Source organism: Micromys minutus, assembly GCF_963924665.1.
Source record: "Micromys minutus genome assembly, chromosome: 17".
Classification (NCBI taxonomy): domain Eukaryota; kingdom Metazoa; phylum Chordata; class Mammalia; order Rodentia; family Muridae; genus Micromys; species Micromys minutus.
This window is the reverse complement of record NC_137952.1, coordinates 4,057,592-4,074,273: the sequence shown is the minus strand read 5'-3', so window position 1 is coordinate 4,074,273 and position 16,682 is coordinate 4,057,592. Positions and strand designations below refer to the sequence as shown.

The 16,682-nt window shown below is 41.4% G+C and overlaps 1 protein-coding gene across 1 annotated transcript in view; it reads left to right on the top strand.

Annotated features, from left to right (window-relative positions):
• Nucleotides 1–16,682, top strand: part of HSD17B12 (hydroxysteroid 17-beta dehydrogenase 12) — a 124,500-nt gene that overhangs the window by 70,076 nt on the left and 37,742 nt on the right. Inside the window, exon 4 of the mRNA XM_080931759.1 lies at nt 3,867–3,974. Within this exon, the coding sequence (XP_080787885.1) occupies nt 3,867–3,974 (108 nt within the window). The remainder of the gene's footprint in view (nt 1–3,866; nt 3,975–16,682) is intronic.

Genomic DNA, 16,682 nt, shown 5'->3' with positions numbered 1-16,682 from the left:
ACCAGGCTTCAATCTTACACAAGGAACTTGCCAGCTAAGGAATTCTCAGAGTGAGAAATAGCCTTCCCCCGGGAAGAGCCCACCAATTGGTTTTTAAATACCAAATGGTCAGCCCTGAAAACATACATATAATAAAATTATATAGACTGAGCAAGTTGTGTTTAAGAATATATATGTATGATGTATGTACATATATGTACTTAACAACCATTAATGAAAAAACCAAGGCAGTGAATGTTGCAGTGAATTTTTGCAACACCGCTTTGCGCTCACGGTGAGTTGCACGTGTGCACCACCCAGGAACTATCTTTGGATCCATGAATGAGAGACACACACACATTAGCTTATTTTTAAAATGCCTTGGCTACCTCAAAGGCTAGGCACTCCTAAACCTTCTCCTACTATTCCAGGCCCAATTGGGGAAGTGGCCAGTGGCCACTTACCTGAAATCTCACATGGCTGGTTGGCTTTATTTCTTGCCACCCCTGTGTCCCATCCTTCTTCCTTGAGTCCTGCCGATTCTACTCCATTCCTCTCTGTATCCTACCCGTGGAGCTCTTACAAATCATAGTATTAGAACCAATATCCAACAAAAGAATCTGAATGCAAGCAAAGAGGAATATGTGGAAGGGTTTGGAGGAAGTAAAAGAGAAGGAAGAAGTGATGTCATTATTTTATAGTCTCAAAAATAAAAGGAATAAAACATGGGAGCCACTTACCACATCAGCCTTTTAGGACATGTGGAATTATTTCCTATCTGATTGCTTAGGCACAGTTCCTGTCTGGGTCTAATGTACCCTGCTGTTTTCCCTTCCCACAGTCTGGTGGATGTGAGACTCACTTATGGAATCTTTAAAGCCTGTCAGTGAGCCTGCTCAAAATATGATCCTCAGAAAGGAAATATAGTAGATATCTTCAGTATTCTTCTGGAAAGATATTCCTGTCAATGAAAGGGACTTAACACAGAAATGTCCATTTTCTTCCACTGGGCATCGTCATCAGCCCATGATACTGGGAATGATCCTCACCGAATCTGGAAAGCATGGAGCATGGAATGAGAACACAGTGGGGAGGTCCTTGATCACATGTGTCAAAACAGCTTAGGCTTTGTCTTCTAGACCCTCAGTTCTACTGGGGGTGGAGAGACAAGCAAGTACATACTTTATTAAAAAGAAAGGTGTCTGTGGTTCAAAAGCTAGGCAAGCCAGGCTTCTCTGAGAAGGTAATATTTGCTCAAGGGCCCAACAAGAGACAGGGAATTTAGAAGAACATGGCGGATAGAGGGGAAAGGAGATACAAATGCCCTGAATGTATTTGGAACACTATGTGTTCAAAGAGCTGTGAGGAGCCTTGTCCTAGAACTGGGGAGCAGTAGGAAGAACAGCTGGAGATGAGCTGAGAAAAGTATCAGGCTGCTCGCCAAGGACTTCCAACCCTACTACAAGTGAGATGGAGATGCATAGAGACTCAGAGAAAGAGAGGCGGTGAAAAATGCCCAAAGGGAAAACCAAGCTGTGCTTTCCTTACCTGAACATGATTTGAAGTTACTCGGGAATAAGTTAAAAACGTTTAATTATCTTGAGTAACTAGCAGCAGGAGCCATGTTGCTTGTTCCATGTGTGAACACAAAAAAAGCTGCATGGAGTTCTTTACAACAGAACCTTCTTTCCAAAAGTCAATCAAATTGATTTTAGCGTCATGGGTACCCAGTGATGTATGCTAGTACAGGTGCCTTCCTCACATCCTGTGTGATGACCGACGTGCAGGAGTTTGTTTTTAGACAGTTACTAAGTACTCAGTGTCCGTGTAGGGAGATTGCATTGTTCTTTAAATCAAACAGCTAGAGGCACCTCATTCTCACAGAACATTTTACACTGAACACAAGCTAACTTCGGTCTTTTGTTTAGGGGCTTGTTTTCCCATGTTAATCTGGGGTTGTTTTAAAATCAATGTTACATAGAGTGGGGAATTCTGAGGCATTTTTTAGTAAGACTTAATTGGCCAAGCAGTAAGCGACTGTTCATTCTTAGATACATGAACACACATCACTGACTGTACAGGAACAGTCTGTTTACCTTTAACACCAGGAAAGGTATTTCTTGGTCAATTCTTCTCTCCAGGTTAGGCATGAATTTCTATGTAGGGTCGATACTTTTCATTGACTCTAACTAAAAATCAAACCTGTCACAAGCCAGCTCTAGGTTTAGCTACAAATCCTTTGAAATCAAGAATGGGCACTTCCTGTGAGGATTAATCATGAAGACTGCATGATGAGTTCACAGTGATTTCCACGGAAGAAAGGGTTATTTTGGGAAACAGAATTTTTTTAGTGAATTCTTTTGAATTATCCTAAGTTGCAAAGAAGAGAATCCTTCGCCTGCTGTGGGAAAGGCGGGCAGTGGTAGAGAAGGGAAAGACCTGGCATTTCTGAATTGCCTCCTGTACCAATGGTCATCATCTGAGCCCAGCAGCTAAGCTGGGTAGTGGTTACTTCATTGTCACAAACCACGCTGAGTCTCCTACATGATGTCTGTCTTGTTCATGGTCATTCTATAACGTATGGGAATGTGATTACCATCTATGTCTGGGTGACCTCAAATCCCACACTTTTGAAAGGGTTTGGGCTTGTGAAGGTGGAAGTGAGGATTGTATGCCAACCGTGGAGAACATGTTTCCCCAAGTTCTCACTTCAGAAGCATTTACTTCCACCCCGAGCTCTTTGGACCTTAATAGTATTGAGAAAAGGAGAACATCAAGGTCGTTCCTATGTCACTTTGTGTGTTTATTACTGGGCACTTTGTGTGGCTGTTTAGTGACTCAACTCTTAACCAGTTCAGAAAGTACAGTCAGATCACATTCCACATTCATTTTGCTAAAGATGAATGTTTTTTACTTTTAATGTATCACACTGTAAAACAATTTACAATAGTTAACAGCATTGGCTGCTCTTCAGAGGACCTGGATTTAATTCCCAGCATCCACATGGCAGCTCAGACTATCTCTAGCTCCACTTCCAGGTGACCTGGCATCTTCATACGTGAAGGCTAAACATCAGTGCACATACTAAATAAATCTGAAAAATAAAGGATACTGGTTTTGGGTTTTTTTTTTTTTTTTTTTTTTTTTTTTTTTTTTTTGTTTTTGTTTTTGTTTTTAGGACTCCTAATTGGGGGGAAAGGGTCTGTCTCTGACACTTTTGCCTGCTTTTGGGATCCTCTTCCTCCTACTGGGTTGCCTTGCCCAGCCTTAATATGAGGGGAGGTGCCTAGTCTTATTGCAACTTGATATGCCATGTTTAGTAGATATCCTTGGGAGGCCTGTTCTTTCCTGAAGGGAAACGGAGAAGGAATGGATTGGGAGAAGGGTAAGGGAAGAAGGACTGGGAGCAGAGGAGGGAGGGGAAACTGGGCAGGATGTAATATATAAGAGAATAAATTGATAATAAAGAAGCTACTTTACAAACATAAAGACTTCTTCCTGAGCTTAAGAGACATCAATTTGGAATTAAAATCACAAAGGCAGTGATATTTAGAGAGTATATAGTATTATGATATGAATCATGTTTAGTTATTTGGGCCTGAGTCTGAAAAAGTAGTTATCATTATTGATTTACAGGAGGAAAGCTGACGGGGGGTCAGGCAGCCCAGTGATGATGACGGGACTTTTAATTGCTAAACTATTGTTTTGTTGACTCTCTGTCATCTCTTAGAAACAGTCTCATGATTGTTTAAAATTATCCTGCTCTGAATGTCATGTCAAATTGGGGGGAGAAAGTTTGAAAGGATAATGTTATCCAGAGATTTAATCATAATTGCAATGTATTAATTCCCCCTTGCTCATCATTTGTCTTTTTGTCCTTCTTTCAGAAGAAAAATTCAACGTTGAAACAAGGACCATTGCTGTTGACTTTTCATTGGATGATATTTATGATAAAATTAAGGCAGGCCTGTCTGGTCTTCAAATTGGCGTTTTAGGTTTGTATTTTGCCTCATTTATGACTCATTTTGTTCATTCTTTGGCTTTTACTGTGTCTTTATTTTCTCTCTGGACGTTAGGTGTCTATCGATAAGATTGTCAGGAGTGAATAGTAACCTGTGTGTTCTTGAAGCTGTGTCTTGTAGATCAGTTGCTTTCAGGGATTTTTCCCTTGCTGGCTAGACTTCCAGTCTCAGTCTCTGTACACATAATGGACAGTGAAAGGCTGGGCTTGCTAGTGACACCCGCAGCCCCAGCACTCGTAAGGTCATGATACTGAACACTCATGGCCAGCGAGATGGAGGCCTGGGGAAGTTAGCTCTTGTTCCCTGCAGAGCCTTTGTAGATACCACTAATAAACTCAGCCCCATGGAAAGTTAACACCACAGGAAAGTGGTTTTCATCTATGTTTTACACACAAAAAAGAACTCTTCCATACATGCTTCATGTTTCGTTGCTTTGGACACATAAATGTTGAAAATGTGTAGTGTCAAGAGACTTGGGATTGTCTAAGCAACAAAAGGCCTGAGGGATTGTCTAAAGCAACAACAGTCTGAGTTGTCTGTCTGTTTTCTCTAAGTCTATTGCTGTGTTTTATTATACCTCAGCTGCTTGCTCTTACTGGAGAATCAAATGTTTTTGCTGAAATCATGGGAATGTTTAACTGTGTTGTGGAAAAAACAGCATCAAAAGTTGCTGATGGGGTAATAGGGAAAATAAAATATCGCATGTTTTTCTTTCATGTGTGGAGTGTGTGTGTGTGTGTGTGTGTGTGTGTGTGTATACGCATATATATATACATAATAGACATTCATACACACGCACACTCACACTCACACACGAACTTGACATTATAGTAGACACAGAACTATTTATGAGAAAGAAAGGAATTAGTGAGATGAGGGAAAGGGGATGGAGGAGAACACAGGGAATGGGGAGGTGGGTAGGGTATGAAAAATTATGAGATTGTGTGTGTGTGTGTGTGCGTGTGTGTGTGTGTGTGTGTGTGTGTGTGTGAATGCATGTGAAGGCCAGAAGTCAAACTTGGACTTCTCTGTTCCCTGTCCACTTTGTGTTTAAAGATGGCCTATCCCTGGGACCTGAGGTTAGGCTAGGCTGGGCCCTAGGATCTCCGTGCTAGAATTACAGTTGTGCACTGCCATGCCTGTCTTTTTACTGAATGCTAGGAACTGGACTTGGTTGCTTATGCTTGCAGGACAAACACTTTAATAACTGACCACTCTTCCCAGTCCCCGTAGAAGACCTTTTTATACCTCTCTCCCTCTCTGTCTCTCTCTCTCTCTCTCTCTCTCTCTCTCTCTCTCTCTGTCTCTCTCTCTCTCTCTCTCTCTCTCTCTCTCTCTCTCTCTCTCTCTCTCTGTCTCTTTTGTTTTTGTTTTTTGAGACGGGGTTTTTCAATAGCCCTGGCTATTCTGGAACCTCCTTTATAGACTATACTGGCCTTGAACGCATAGAAATCCACCTGCCTCTGCCTGGGATTAAAGGTTTGTGTCACAACACTCCACCTCCTGTTTAGAACTTCTAAATGCGGCAGTTTGTTGGGTCAGCTACCCAGTATGCTCCCACTAAGTCTTGTGGACCTGTAGCTAGCCTGGCCTGTCTAGTCTGAGCCTCCATCCTCATGCTCAGCCCACCTGTACACATTCTACGCCCACCTCTGTCTGTACAACCAGCTGGCAAGATAGTTGCCTTTATGTCTACCTGTTCTTTTATAAATCTATACATTGGAAGAAGTCTTTAAAAGTTATTCCTTACCCTAGATCATTAAACACCACTAACAGGGGAAGGGGGCAGTTCTGACTGTTTCTAAGCTTCCAAGAGAACAGTTATAACTTGCTTGTCAGTAGAGACGCTGTTACAATTTATCCCATGTTTTTCTCTACCTTTAGACTAGAGATGGGCTAGGGAATGATGAAGACCATCTTAGGCAGGAAGGTGGTTGATAATTCCTAATGAAAGGAGACTGGGGAACCACCATTACATTATAAAAAGAACGGCTTACTTCTAGGAGTGGTTTGTCACCATGACTGTTCTTTATAGAGCTCTGCTACTTTTCATTGAGTAAAGTAAAACAGTATATGCACTAGGATCATGGAATCTGATGGGAGATGTCGGGCATCAGGTTGGTGCAATCGTTTGGGAGCTGTTTCCTTCTCCAGAACTGTATCAGAGCAAACAGTATCAGAACTTAAGAAAGGCTGCAATTTGAGTTCAGGCCTTATAGATTTGTTAGAGATAAGAGTCTAGGGCATGTGGTCCCTAAGCACCCCCTGCCTCTCTCCTTTCCCTCCTACCCTTTCTAGAAGCCTAGTGCTTTTCCCAGTACATATACACTGGTGTTTGCACATGAGGAAAGATGTTTCCCCATATCTCACTTCTACAGAATCATCATTCTCGTAATTCAGTTCCTTAACAAGTGGAAACCTGTGAGTAGTACTTGATAGTTCATCTGCTAATCCATAAATAAGTGAAGCAGAATTGTACCAGGTAATGAGGAAAGCTAAGTGTGTCCTTCCATAGTATGATGTTCTGGAACAATAAGCAACGTTTTTATCTGTGATAGAACATACTGCAACAAGAGCCAGGGGAGTTGAATAAAAGGGGACATAGCTGTGACTTGGCTTAGCCAGTGGTATCAGAAAAGGGAAGATTCCCAAAATATTTAAGAAAAGCAGGAACTGCTGAGAGGTTGCAGATGGCTCAGAGAAGAAAAATCTGTAGGTGATGCTCTCACTTGCTAAGCACCATTTACAAAGATGAACTATAGAGCAGAAACCTTTTGAGAGTGATGTTCATTTACATTTGTGATTTCTCTCGGAGAGCAGTTCTCAATCTGGGCCATGAACCCCAAAACATAATTAGAAAATAATATATACATTTTGATTTATGACAGTAGCAAAATTACAGTTGTGAAGTAATAATGAAAATAATTTTATGGTTGGGGGTCACATGAGGATCTGTATTAAAGGGTCACAGCATTAGAAAGGTTTAGACCCACTGCTCTGAGAGGTCCAAGTGCTGTTGTAGATGGTTGGGATGCATATCTAGGCTTCACTGGTGCCACAAGACTGAGATAATTGAAGGGGAATGCTGCAGACAGCCCTGCGGAGTGGCCTTCCTTCATCCAAGGCCTCTGGTGGTGTGAAGCATGCATTTCCTTTGCCTGCTTCAGCTCTGTTCAGTAGAGCTGTAATAGAAGCTTCACGGGCAATGCTACTCTAGTAAGTAGATGACTTTTTAAGAATTTACAAAACGCTTTGTATTTTGATCATAGTCAAAGTACTTCTACTCGTCTCCTCGCCTAATTACTCCCTTATCTTCTCCTTATCTCCCACACCCTCCCATTTTTATGTCTTTTTAAAATAATAAATAATCCATGGCATCCAGGTTGTGCTGACCATAGGTAGTAAGCCACTTATTGGAGCTTTATCAACCTACCAGCGAGTAGCCCCACATTTTAAAAAGGATAAAAATAAACAGACTTAGTTAGATGTCATTTATTTAAATGTAACCGAATCCAGAACATTAATACAATCACTTGTAACCAGTATAAAGAATTACTGAAGGGACCGGAGAGATGGCTCAGTGGTTAAGAGCACTGGCTGCTCTTCCACGGATCTTGAGTTCAGTTCCCAGCAGCCACATGGTGGCTCACAACCATCTGTAATGAGATCTGATGCCCTCTTCTGGTGTGTCTGAAGACAGCTACAGTGTACTCATAAAATAAAGAAATCTTTTTAAAAAGTATTGAAATAGGGTCAGCAAGATGGTTCAGTGGATAAAAGTGCTTTCTGTGGAAGCCTGATGACATGAGTTTAACTGTTGAATCCCATGGTGGAAGGAGAAAACAAACTCCTGAAGGTTGTCCTTCATCTCCACATGTATACTGTGACACTTGCATGCCCACACTTCCTTGCACATAAAGTAATCAGTAAATACATTTGTTTTTTAATTTACTGAAATAGTTTACAGTCTTTTAAATACTAAGCCTTTATAATCTTAAATACATTTTATAGTGGCTACTGTACAAGGCATTCAGCTCCCAGTTACCATGTTTGTATTCTCAGTTTATGATGGGAGAGCCATAAATGCAACCTCAAGGATTTCCTTGCGGTTCCAGAACTGTTGCTGTCAGTTGAAGCAGTGTTTAGCATGTTTGATTGCCACTTCAAAGTGAGGAGAGAGTAGTTCCGTTGGTTAGGTCAGGGTCAAGGATGCCATCGAGCATACTGCAGGTGTGTTGAAGACAACATCTCACAACAAAGCAGACTGGCCTAAATGTCAGTGGAGCTGAGGCCAAGGAACCCTGATTTAAAGTTACAGGTTCAGGGCTGGAGAAATGGCCCAGTGGATGAAACATGTATTGTGTGATCCTAAGGGCCTGAGCACAGATCCTCAGAACCTGTGTAAAGTTAGATTTGGTAGTTTGCCTTTGTAATCCCAACGTAAGGTGGAGACAGGAAAATCTCTGGAAGTTCATGGGCCAGTTAGCCTCCTGGATGCAACATCTAAGGAGACCCTGTTGGGAACAAGGTGAGAGGTGAGGATGGACACCGGAGGTATCCTCTGACCCCCACATGTACGCCTGTAGAATGAACACACACACACAGCAAGAAGTAACGTTGCTGATTGAATTGTTGTTGAAATGTAATACAGCTTTGGTTTTTATTTCTAGTTGAACTCAGATCAGTATTAAAAGTAATTACAGCTGATGTTCTCCTAATCACTGAACTCTCCCTGTAGCACCTACGCATTTACCGTCTTACTCTATTTTCAGTTTGCTTTGTATTCTGTATTCTACCGCAACCCTTTATAACAATGTTACCTGTATATTGCACTGTAATTTTGAAGTCACTATCAAAGTACCTTTGTAGCTGAATTTTACTGCTCCAGAACCTGTGAGGTGAGTCGAATATTCATGTTTCCTGTCTCGTGACTGCCTAGATTTCTTTGTACTTTTCACTTTCTTCCTCGTTCTCATCTCTCTCCAGATATTCCACGTCTGTCTACTAAAGCCCAAATCATCTCATGGATTCTCCTTTCTGTTTCATACAAAACTCACCTTGATAGCATCCTTTAAGATATTTTAAATATCAGTTGATTTCTAAGAAGAAACAGTAATTGTACACATGCATGTGTGTATTTGCAAGGCTGGGGTGAGTGTGTCTTCTTTTATTGCTTTGTACCTTACTTTTTGAGACATACTTTTTGAGACAGGGTCTGTTACTGAATTTGGTGTTTACCTGGTCAACAAGTCTCTTGTTTCTGCCTTCCAATACTAGGATCTCAGGCCTGCTGAACCTAGGGTTCTTATTGTTTGCAGTTTAATGTGGAATCCAGATATCTGAGCTCAGTCCTCCTGCTTATATGGAAAGAGCTTTACCAATGAGCATCTCCCAGCCCCCAAGACCTAGCAGTTAATATTAAGTTACAGGAAGGGTTTTTTCCTACTGAGTATTAATTATAATTAGTAATAGTAGAAATAGAAATATCAATAGGATACACTTTATTTGAATAACGTCAAGCATAAATCTATAATCAGTGCTAAATAAGGAAAATTAATATTTTCAAAATTAGAAAGGAAATGCTAAAGCTTTTGTCATGAAAGAAACATTTAAGTTTTCGGTGAGATAAATGGAAAGAAAACAGCACTGAACTATGCAAATTTATACAGAAAGGTCACCATAAACTGATGAGACTCTAAGTGCTTTATAGGCTAAGTTAGAGCCATAATCTGTTATATAAAAATTAATCAGCTGCTGTTATTTTCTAGGTAAATGCCAACAAGTGCAGGTTCCAGCAAACTTACAAAACGTCACCATTTTGAGAAACTCATGTTCTTATTTCCTTGACTGTGAAAGCCATTGGTTAACAAAATAGGATTGCTGTAATGCTTACTTGATCTGGGGCAGGTTCTCATATGTGTTCCAAAGTGGTTTGGTGGACTCTGCACAAACATCTCAGATGTGTAATTTGCTAAGGCCAAGGGACTATCCTTGGATTTGAAACATATCATAGACATTTTTTTTCAAATTCCATCACTATGATTTCTTTAACTTCTTTAATAAAAGTGAGATTCTTTATTCTGCAAGGGCAAGGAAAAGCCTTTTGGGGAAAATCTAGTTACTCTATGATTCAGATTTTAAAAACTACCATGGCTTTATACAAGACTTCCCTCATGCCAAATGCTTTCAGACTCCTGTCTATACATGGCACTATGGTTTGTGTAAGTGCCACATGGAGTAAGAAGAGCCATCGGGTATCAGATAGGAATGTCATCCTGGCTTGGTTGGTGTTTGAAGCTGTGGTGTCTGTAACACCCACTGACTGTGAGTCCTATTCTTACTCCCTGCCCCTATTTTAAGTGGCCTTATTTTAATAGCAGCATAAGAGGAGAACAGGACTGAACCTTATTTTTTTTCTTCCTATGTCTAAGTGAATGTCTACTAATGTATGTGATGCTTTTTTATAGATATCTTTTATTTTTAATTTTTTGACAATTTCACACATGTAATGATGTATTTTGAACATATTCACACTAAGTTACCCTCTCCTGTTCATTCTTCTAAATCCCCTTTCCCAGCCTACCCTCCTTCTATTGTAATGCCTTTGTGTATGTGTCCGAGACAGACCCAGACCCATTGACTTTAATTAGGATTGCTTGCATGAACACAGTTGTGTTGTGTGGGTTATTTGTTAGTGTTTTGACCTTCCAGTCAACTGATGCAAGCTTAAAAATAAATTCCCCCAATTAAACCTCACAAAATGGAGAAGTAAACACATCACATTTTCTCTACCAGAGTTTCTGTTTCCTCAACTGCTCTGGGATAGTCAAATAGTAATGTTCTTTTTACCAAACCAAAAGGCAGTCTGAAAAGAAATGTCCAACAGTTTTGTATCAGTCAGTTCTGTCTATATTCCTAAGCTCACCAAGTTCCTTAACATGAGACCAAGAGGAAATGGCTAACTTTTGAAAAGCAGCTTTAGGTAGAGCTGCCTTTCAGTCCCCAGAACATTAAAGGGGACTAGACACAGGGAGCAAGAGGCTGCAGAGCTGTGCTAGGAAAAACTGTAGAGTTGTGTGGAAGGGAGTTTGAGCCACATAGGAAATTAGGATTATATAGTCGTAGTTTGATGGAGGAAGTTACAAATAGAAAAGTCTTAGCTTATTTAGAGGCTTAGAAATCTATAACGTTATAGCCTATTTTCCTGCTCTTCTTGGGAAGTGTAAATACCTCAGAGGTCCAGTGGTGCTTGTCATTCCCATCTTACTGGGATTAGTTACTCATTTTATTACTTTTGTGCTTTCAGCTGTATCTGTTACTGTTTTATTGTTGTGAGGACACACCATGGCCAAGGCAACACTGATAATAGAAAACAGTTAACTGGGAGCTTGCTTACACTTTGAGAGGTTTAATCCATTATCGTCATGATAGGAGCTTGGTGACATGCAGCAAGTGCTGACAGAGTGGCTTAGACTACATCCTGATACACAGGGAGAGGGAGAGGGACAGTCAGAGACAGATAGACAGACTGAGCTTGGCATGGGCTTTTAAAAACCCACCCCAAAGTGACATACTTCCTCCAGCAAAGCCCCGTGCCCTGTCTAATCTTTTTGAGTTGTGGCACTCCCTTGTGACTAGGCATTCAAATACACGGCTGGGCTTAAGAACGAGCAGCAACTCTGAGCTGAAACACGCTGGACAGGCGTGTAACAGGAAGACTTCGTGGGGGAGGAAACAGGTTTGGTTTTGTATCTCTGCTAAGATACAGGGGTTTTTTTACCCCCTGGGGATGAGGACAATTGACACTTCCCTTCTGGAGTGCTACAGTCTCACCCTGTCACCAGCAGCACAGAACCAGCATAGTCATTCCTAGTTACAAAGACAGTTCCCAACATGCTTTCCTGATACATACCGGCTGCAAGTTGGCTGTCTCTAGGCCAGTTGTGACCAGGTGGCTATTAATTCTAGGTTTCTGTGGCTCACTCGGGTCTCAGCTGCCAAATTACTTACAACCATCCTTAACTCTAGTTCTAGGAAACCAGTGCCCTCTTCTGACCTCTGCAGATACCAGTCACATACATGATATGCAGGCAAAGCACTCATACACATGAAATACAACTATCTAAAAAATAAATCTTATATATCAAAAACTAGGCAATATCTATATTGTGTAATACCCTTCCCTTATATTTAAAACATACTTTTGGGTACAGTGTGCTACTACTTATATGCAAGAAATACGTGTGATGGTGTAATCAGAGTAATTGGTAATTCTGTCATCTCAAACTTTTAATATTACTTTGTGTTAGGAACACTGAAAATCTTACTAGTTATAGTAAAATATATCACTGATAGTTGGAAGTTATAGTTACCGTGCTATGCTGTAGACCACGACAAGTTATCCCTCCTATTCAGCTGCACTCCTGTATCCTAACTATTCTCTCCTTCCTCTCTTTCTTCCATTGGTCCTTACCTTTAGCCAACCACCATGTGCTTCTCTCTGTCTGTTTGCTAATTGATTCATTCGACCAATTAGATGTTAATTTGTTAAACTGTTAAAATTCTAGAGCAGCAATGTCATCACTTTCACGAAAGATAACCATTGAGCAATGGTTGAGAAAGAGGGAGCTGTTGAGACAGTTAGCATGTATCACACACGATTTCCCTGAGAAACCGAAGTTGAAGGGCTTCCAGGTAAAGGAACATCATGTGTCTTGATGTCCGTGTGCTTCGCCTTTTGGAGGACATGAGAGATGATCTTTAAAGCTAGAGCAAGGATTTTAGAGGGATATAGCAAAAGAGAAGTGATTAGACAGATCTTAAAGTCTTAGAAGGCCAGCTTTATAAATGAAGAGCTATAAAAGGAGAAGCTTTTAGATGAACTACACTTAACAGTATTTGAGCAAAGAACCACTCACACCTTAGGCCACCTTGAGAACACAGAGAGGGTCACAGCTCTGCCCTGTGATTTGGGCAGGTTGAACTTGACGTAGGAAAATGGAGGTGAGCTACAGAGGTGGCTTGTTTTCTCTGCCAAGTTTGCTTTGTTTGACCATGGTCAGAGCCACTGCTGGCCTGGGACTGAGTTGGCTGCTGTATTAACACTCACCCTGTCTGTCAGAGTGTGCTCCTAAGTTGTATAAAATGACTGCTCCATGTGTAGCTGAGGAGAAGGCTTTTACTGTGGCTATGAGGGGGGCATGTAGGCGTGGAGATAAGGCAGCAGAGTAGACATGACTGGAGGACTGTACTGGGCTGAGAAAGGACAGCCAGGACCAAGAGAGAAGGGCAAGAAGGGTAGCGGGTGGGGACAAGCTGGTGGGGGTGGACTGAAAAGTACTTGGCCAAAATGGCAGGGTTTTTTAGGAATGAGACCATAGGGGAAGGCAAGCCCACGAGCTGGAGAACTTTAGGGCAGAGTGCAGGTGAGAAGCGCTGGAGCCGCAGTGTCAGCAAGGACTCTGTAGCAGGCGCCCGCAATGCTGAGACAGCCTGGAGGTCATCCTGTGCTTCATGGTAATGGGCACTACACTTAGCCATTATCCCCAGGTTCTTTTGGGCCTGACATAAGTTAGATCTTCAGTTAGTTTACTTGCTAAGTAAAAAATTGTAGTTTGTTAAATAGGAGTGAAAGCATGCATGGATCCTCAGGCCAAATTTAGTTTAGCAGACTTTTGGGGGAAGTCACAGTAGAATTTTAAGTACAAACTGACAACCTTTTTAGGAAGTCCTTCTGACTTCTAACTGGAAGAAGACAAGAAATGTGAGGAAGCCAATGAGGTTGTTCCAAGATGCTGAGAGCATATCTGGATGGCAGTGGTGGAGGGCGGAAATGGCTGATAAAGCTGAGCTCTCAGACTGAGGCTGGGCAGAATGAATGGTGCATGCCTTTAATCCCAGTACTGGGAGGTAGTGGCAGGCAGTTCTCCATGAGTATAAGGCCAGCCTGGTCTACATAGACACTTCTAGGACAGCCAGGGCTGGGAAGACCATGAATGAATGAATGAACGAACGAACGAACAAACGACTCTGCCCATTTTATAGACAAGGAACAAATGTGGAGAGGTTAAATGTATTATTTACAATTTTATAACCATTCAATAGCAACTTTCAAGTTTTATCTTGAAAAACAGGGAGACATTTTTCTACAGAATTCTGTGAAGCAAAGTGATGGCTTTCCCTGGAGCCTTCCTAGCTTGAAAGGTTGAGAGATCCGGTGCAGACCAGAATGGCCGTGGGAGGACTTGTAGGATCCCTCCTTTGCCAGGGATCCCTCTAACTTTGGATGAGTTAGAGGCCTGGTAATGGGCTCTCAGGGGCACAGAATAGTCATGGCATCTCCTTTATTAGGGACACTCCTCAGGAACATCATCCAGGAGTTTGCTTTTTCATCAAACTAAGTCTGTTGACTGAGATTAGATTTCTAAAGTGAGCACAAGACTTAAAATTCAGATTTATTTTCTTTCACTCCGACACCACTAATAGCATTAATTAAAGCAGAACCTTTAACTTAAATCTGTATAATTAGCTCTATGATTTCAGAAATGTAAATAGAAATTGATAAATATCCCCCAATTAGCTAACATTGAACCACCAACCTTGTGGCATTCTTGCTACATCCTCACTTTTAATTTAATGTATGCCAAATCTTACCTAACTTGTAATGAGGATCAGTCACATGACAGTTGGTAATTAAACAGAGGAAGGTGTGTGCTGTTGCCTCTGACTCAATCTAAAATTTTCAATTTCTTATTAAAGGCACTGCAAATTTAAAGCCTTATAAACTCTTTTATTTGGAAATTGCTACTTACAAGTGTATGAAAACTGTAAAGTTTGCAAAATGTTTTACATCGTGTTCCAAATATCATCTGTCAGTGTAGGAACATGTGCTAGCTCCAGCATATGTTGAGAAGGCAAAAGAGGAAATCTCTCTGCATCTCTGTCACTGTCTCCCTGTGACTGTGAGACTAGGTCTATTGAATGCACTGAAGAGGGTAGAGAAGGTACTGGATAAATCTACCTACCATAAACCTGAGCTCTGCCTTCCAGAAGGATCTGTTTGTGTTGATACTGGTCATATATAATAAAAGAAGATTTTTGGTATTGGGCACAGAGTAGGAGGGCAGTAAATGTTGAGTAAACAGCCACATCACAGCAGCTTCTTCTTCGTTTATTGACATTTTAACCTGCTTCAACAGTGGGTTCGTGACTCTGCACATCCTGTCCTTTGCTGACATGATTTTTCCTATTTCATGGATGAAGAATAGTGAGAAACAGGCTTATTTTATGCCCCAGTTGCAGAAGCAGCGGTGATGAGTGTGGCTGAACCCCGGCTGTTTGGTTCCGAGTTCTCTACCTCTACAGTTGTGTTTTACAGTGCTAGAGATGGAGCTCAGGAACACCCTCACACACGTGTAAGCACTCTACCACCGAGGTCACACACACACACTTCCCCCTCATGCCTTTGATATGCTCACTATTTCAGAAGTCCACACTAAAAAACAAAACAAAAAGTTTATTTCAAAATAAAGTGAAATGACATCATTGTTGGAAACAGATTTTACTGATGAGTTTTCAGTGCTGGGACTGGGTTTATATGTATAATTATGAATGTGACTGAAGTGTAAACTTATAGTTTCTGCCCTGGTGTCATAAGAGGGAAACAGAATACTTCATGTTCTGTGATTTATATTTGGAAGCACAGCCATTAGGCAAAGTATTTTAAACCACATTAACTTCTTATGTTTCTGTTTAATGTAAAAAGTGAAGCCAGTCGGAAGTGGTCTGTGTGGCCTTAGTGCATGAATGGATTGTCATTTTCTAGTAATTTATTGTTGTGTGCTCTACCCTCATGTCCAGCCCAGATCCCAGAAATCTAATTTTCTAGTGACATCATCCTATCTCTGGCAAGTACTTGTGATAGAGGATTCTAGGCCCGTGGAGATCAGTAACACATGAACTTTGAGGGAACAAAATCTTGTTTTGCTTTAAAGAATGAGATGTGAAATGATTTTAAATAGTATGAGATAATTTAAAATATTAATAAAACACCCAGAATTACTCTGGGTTTTCCAAGTCTTCTTTCTTGTTGTAGTCTCACTTTGACTCTAGTATTCTTTGTGGTTCAGGATGGGTTCAGAGTATAACTAACTGAGCTCCCTGCCAGTCCCCCCTGCAGCGACATAGGTCTGTGAGGATGGTGTCTCTGCCGCTCTGCTTCCCTGTTCTTCTTGCACTTCCTCTGCTTCTGCCTCAGTACCAGCTGTTCCACTGGGCTCTGAGATGGTTGATTTCCACTGCCAACTTGATGGGATGCAGAATCATCTAGAAGACAACGAGCTGTCAAGCATACTCTGCACATTCTTGTGGGGGATTAATTGCGGGTGGGCGGGGGAGTCATCCTGAAAGTGGGAGGTTTGGTTTCCCAGGGCGGGGTCCGTGACTGCTTGGAAGGGAGAGAATGAGAGGAGCACAGCTCACCATGCTGTTTCCTACCTGCGTCCAACATGGACAGTGGCCTCCAGCTCTCCTGCTGTGCTGGAAATTACCTAAAACAGCGAGCTGAGATGGATCTTTCCTCCCTTAAGTTGCTTTTATCAGGGTGTTTTAGCACAGCAATGGGACAAAACGAATGAATGAATGAATGAATAAATAAATAATAAATAAAAGGACAGGCTTCTG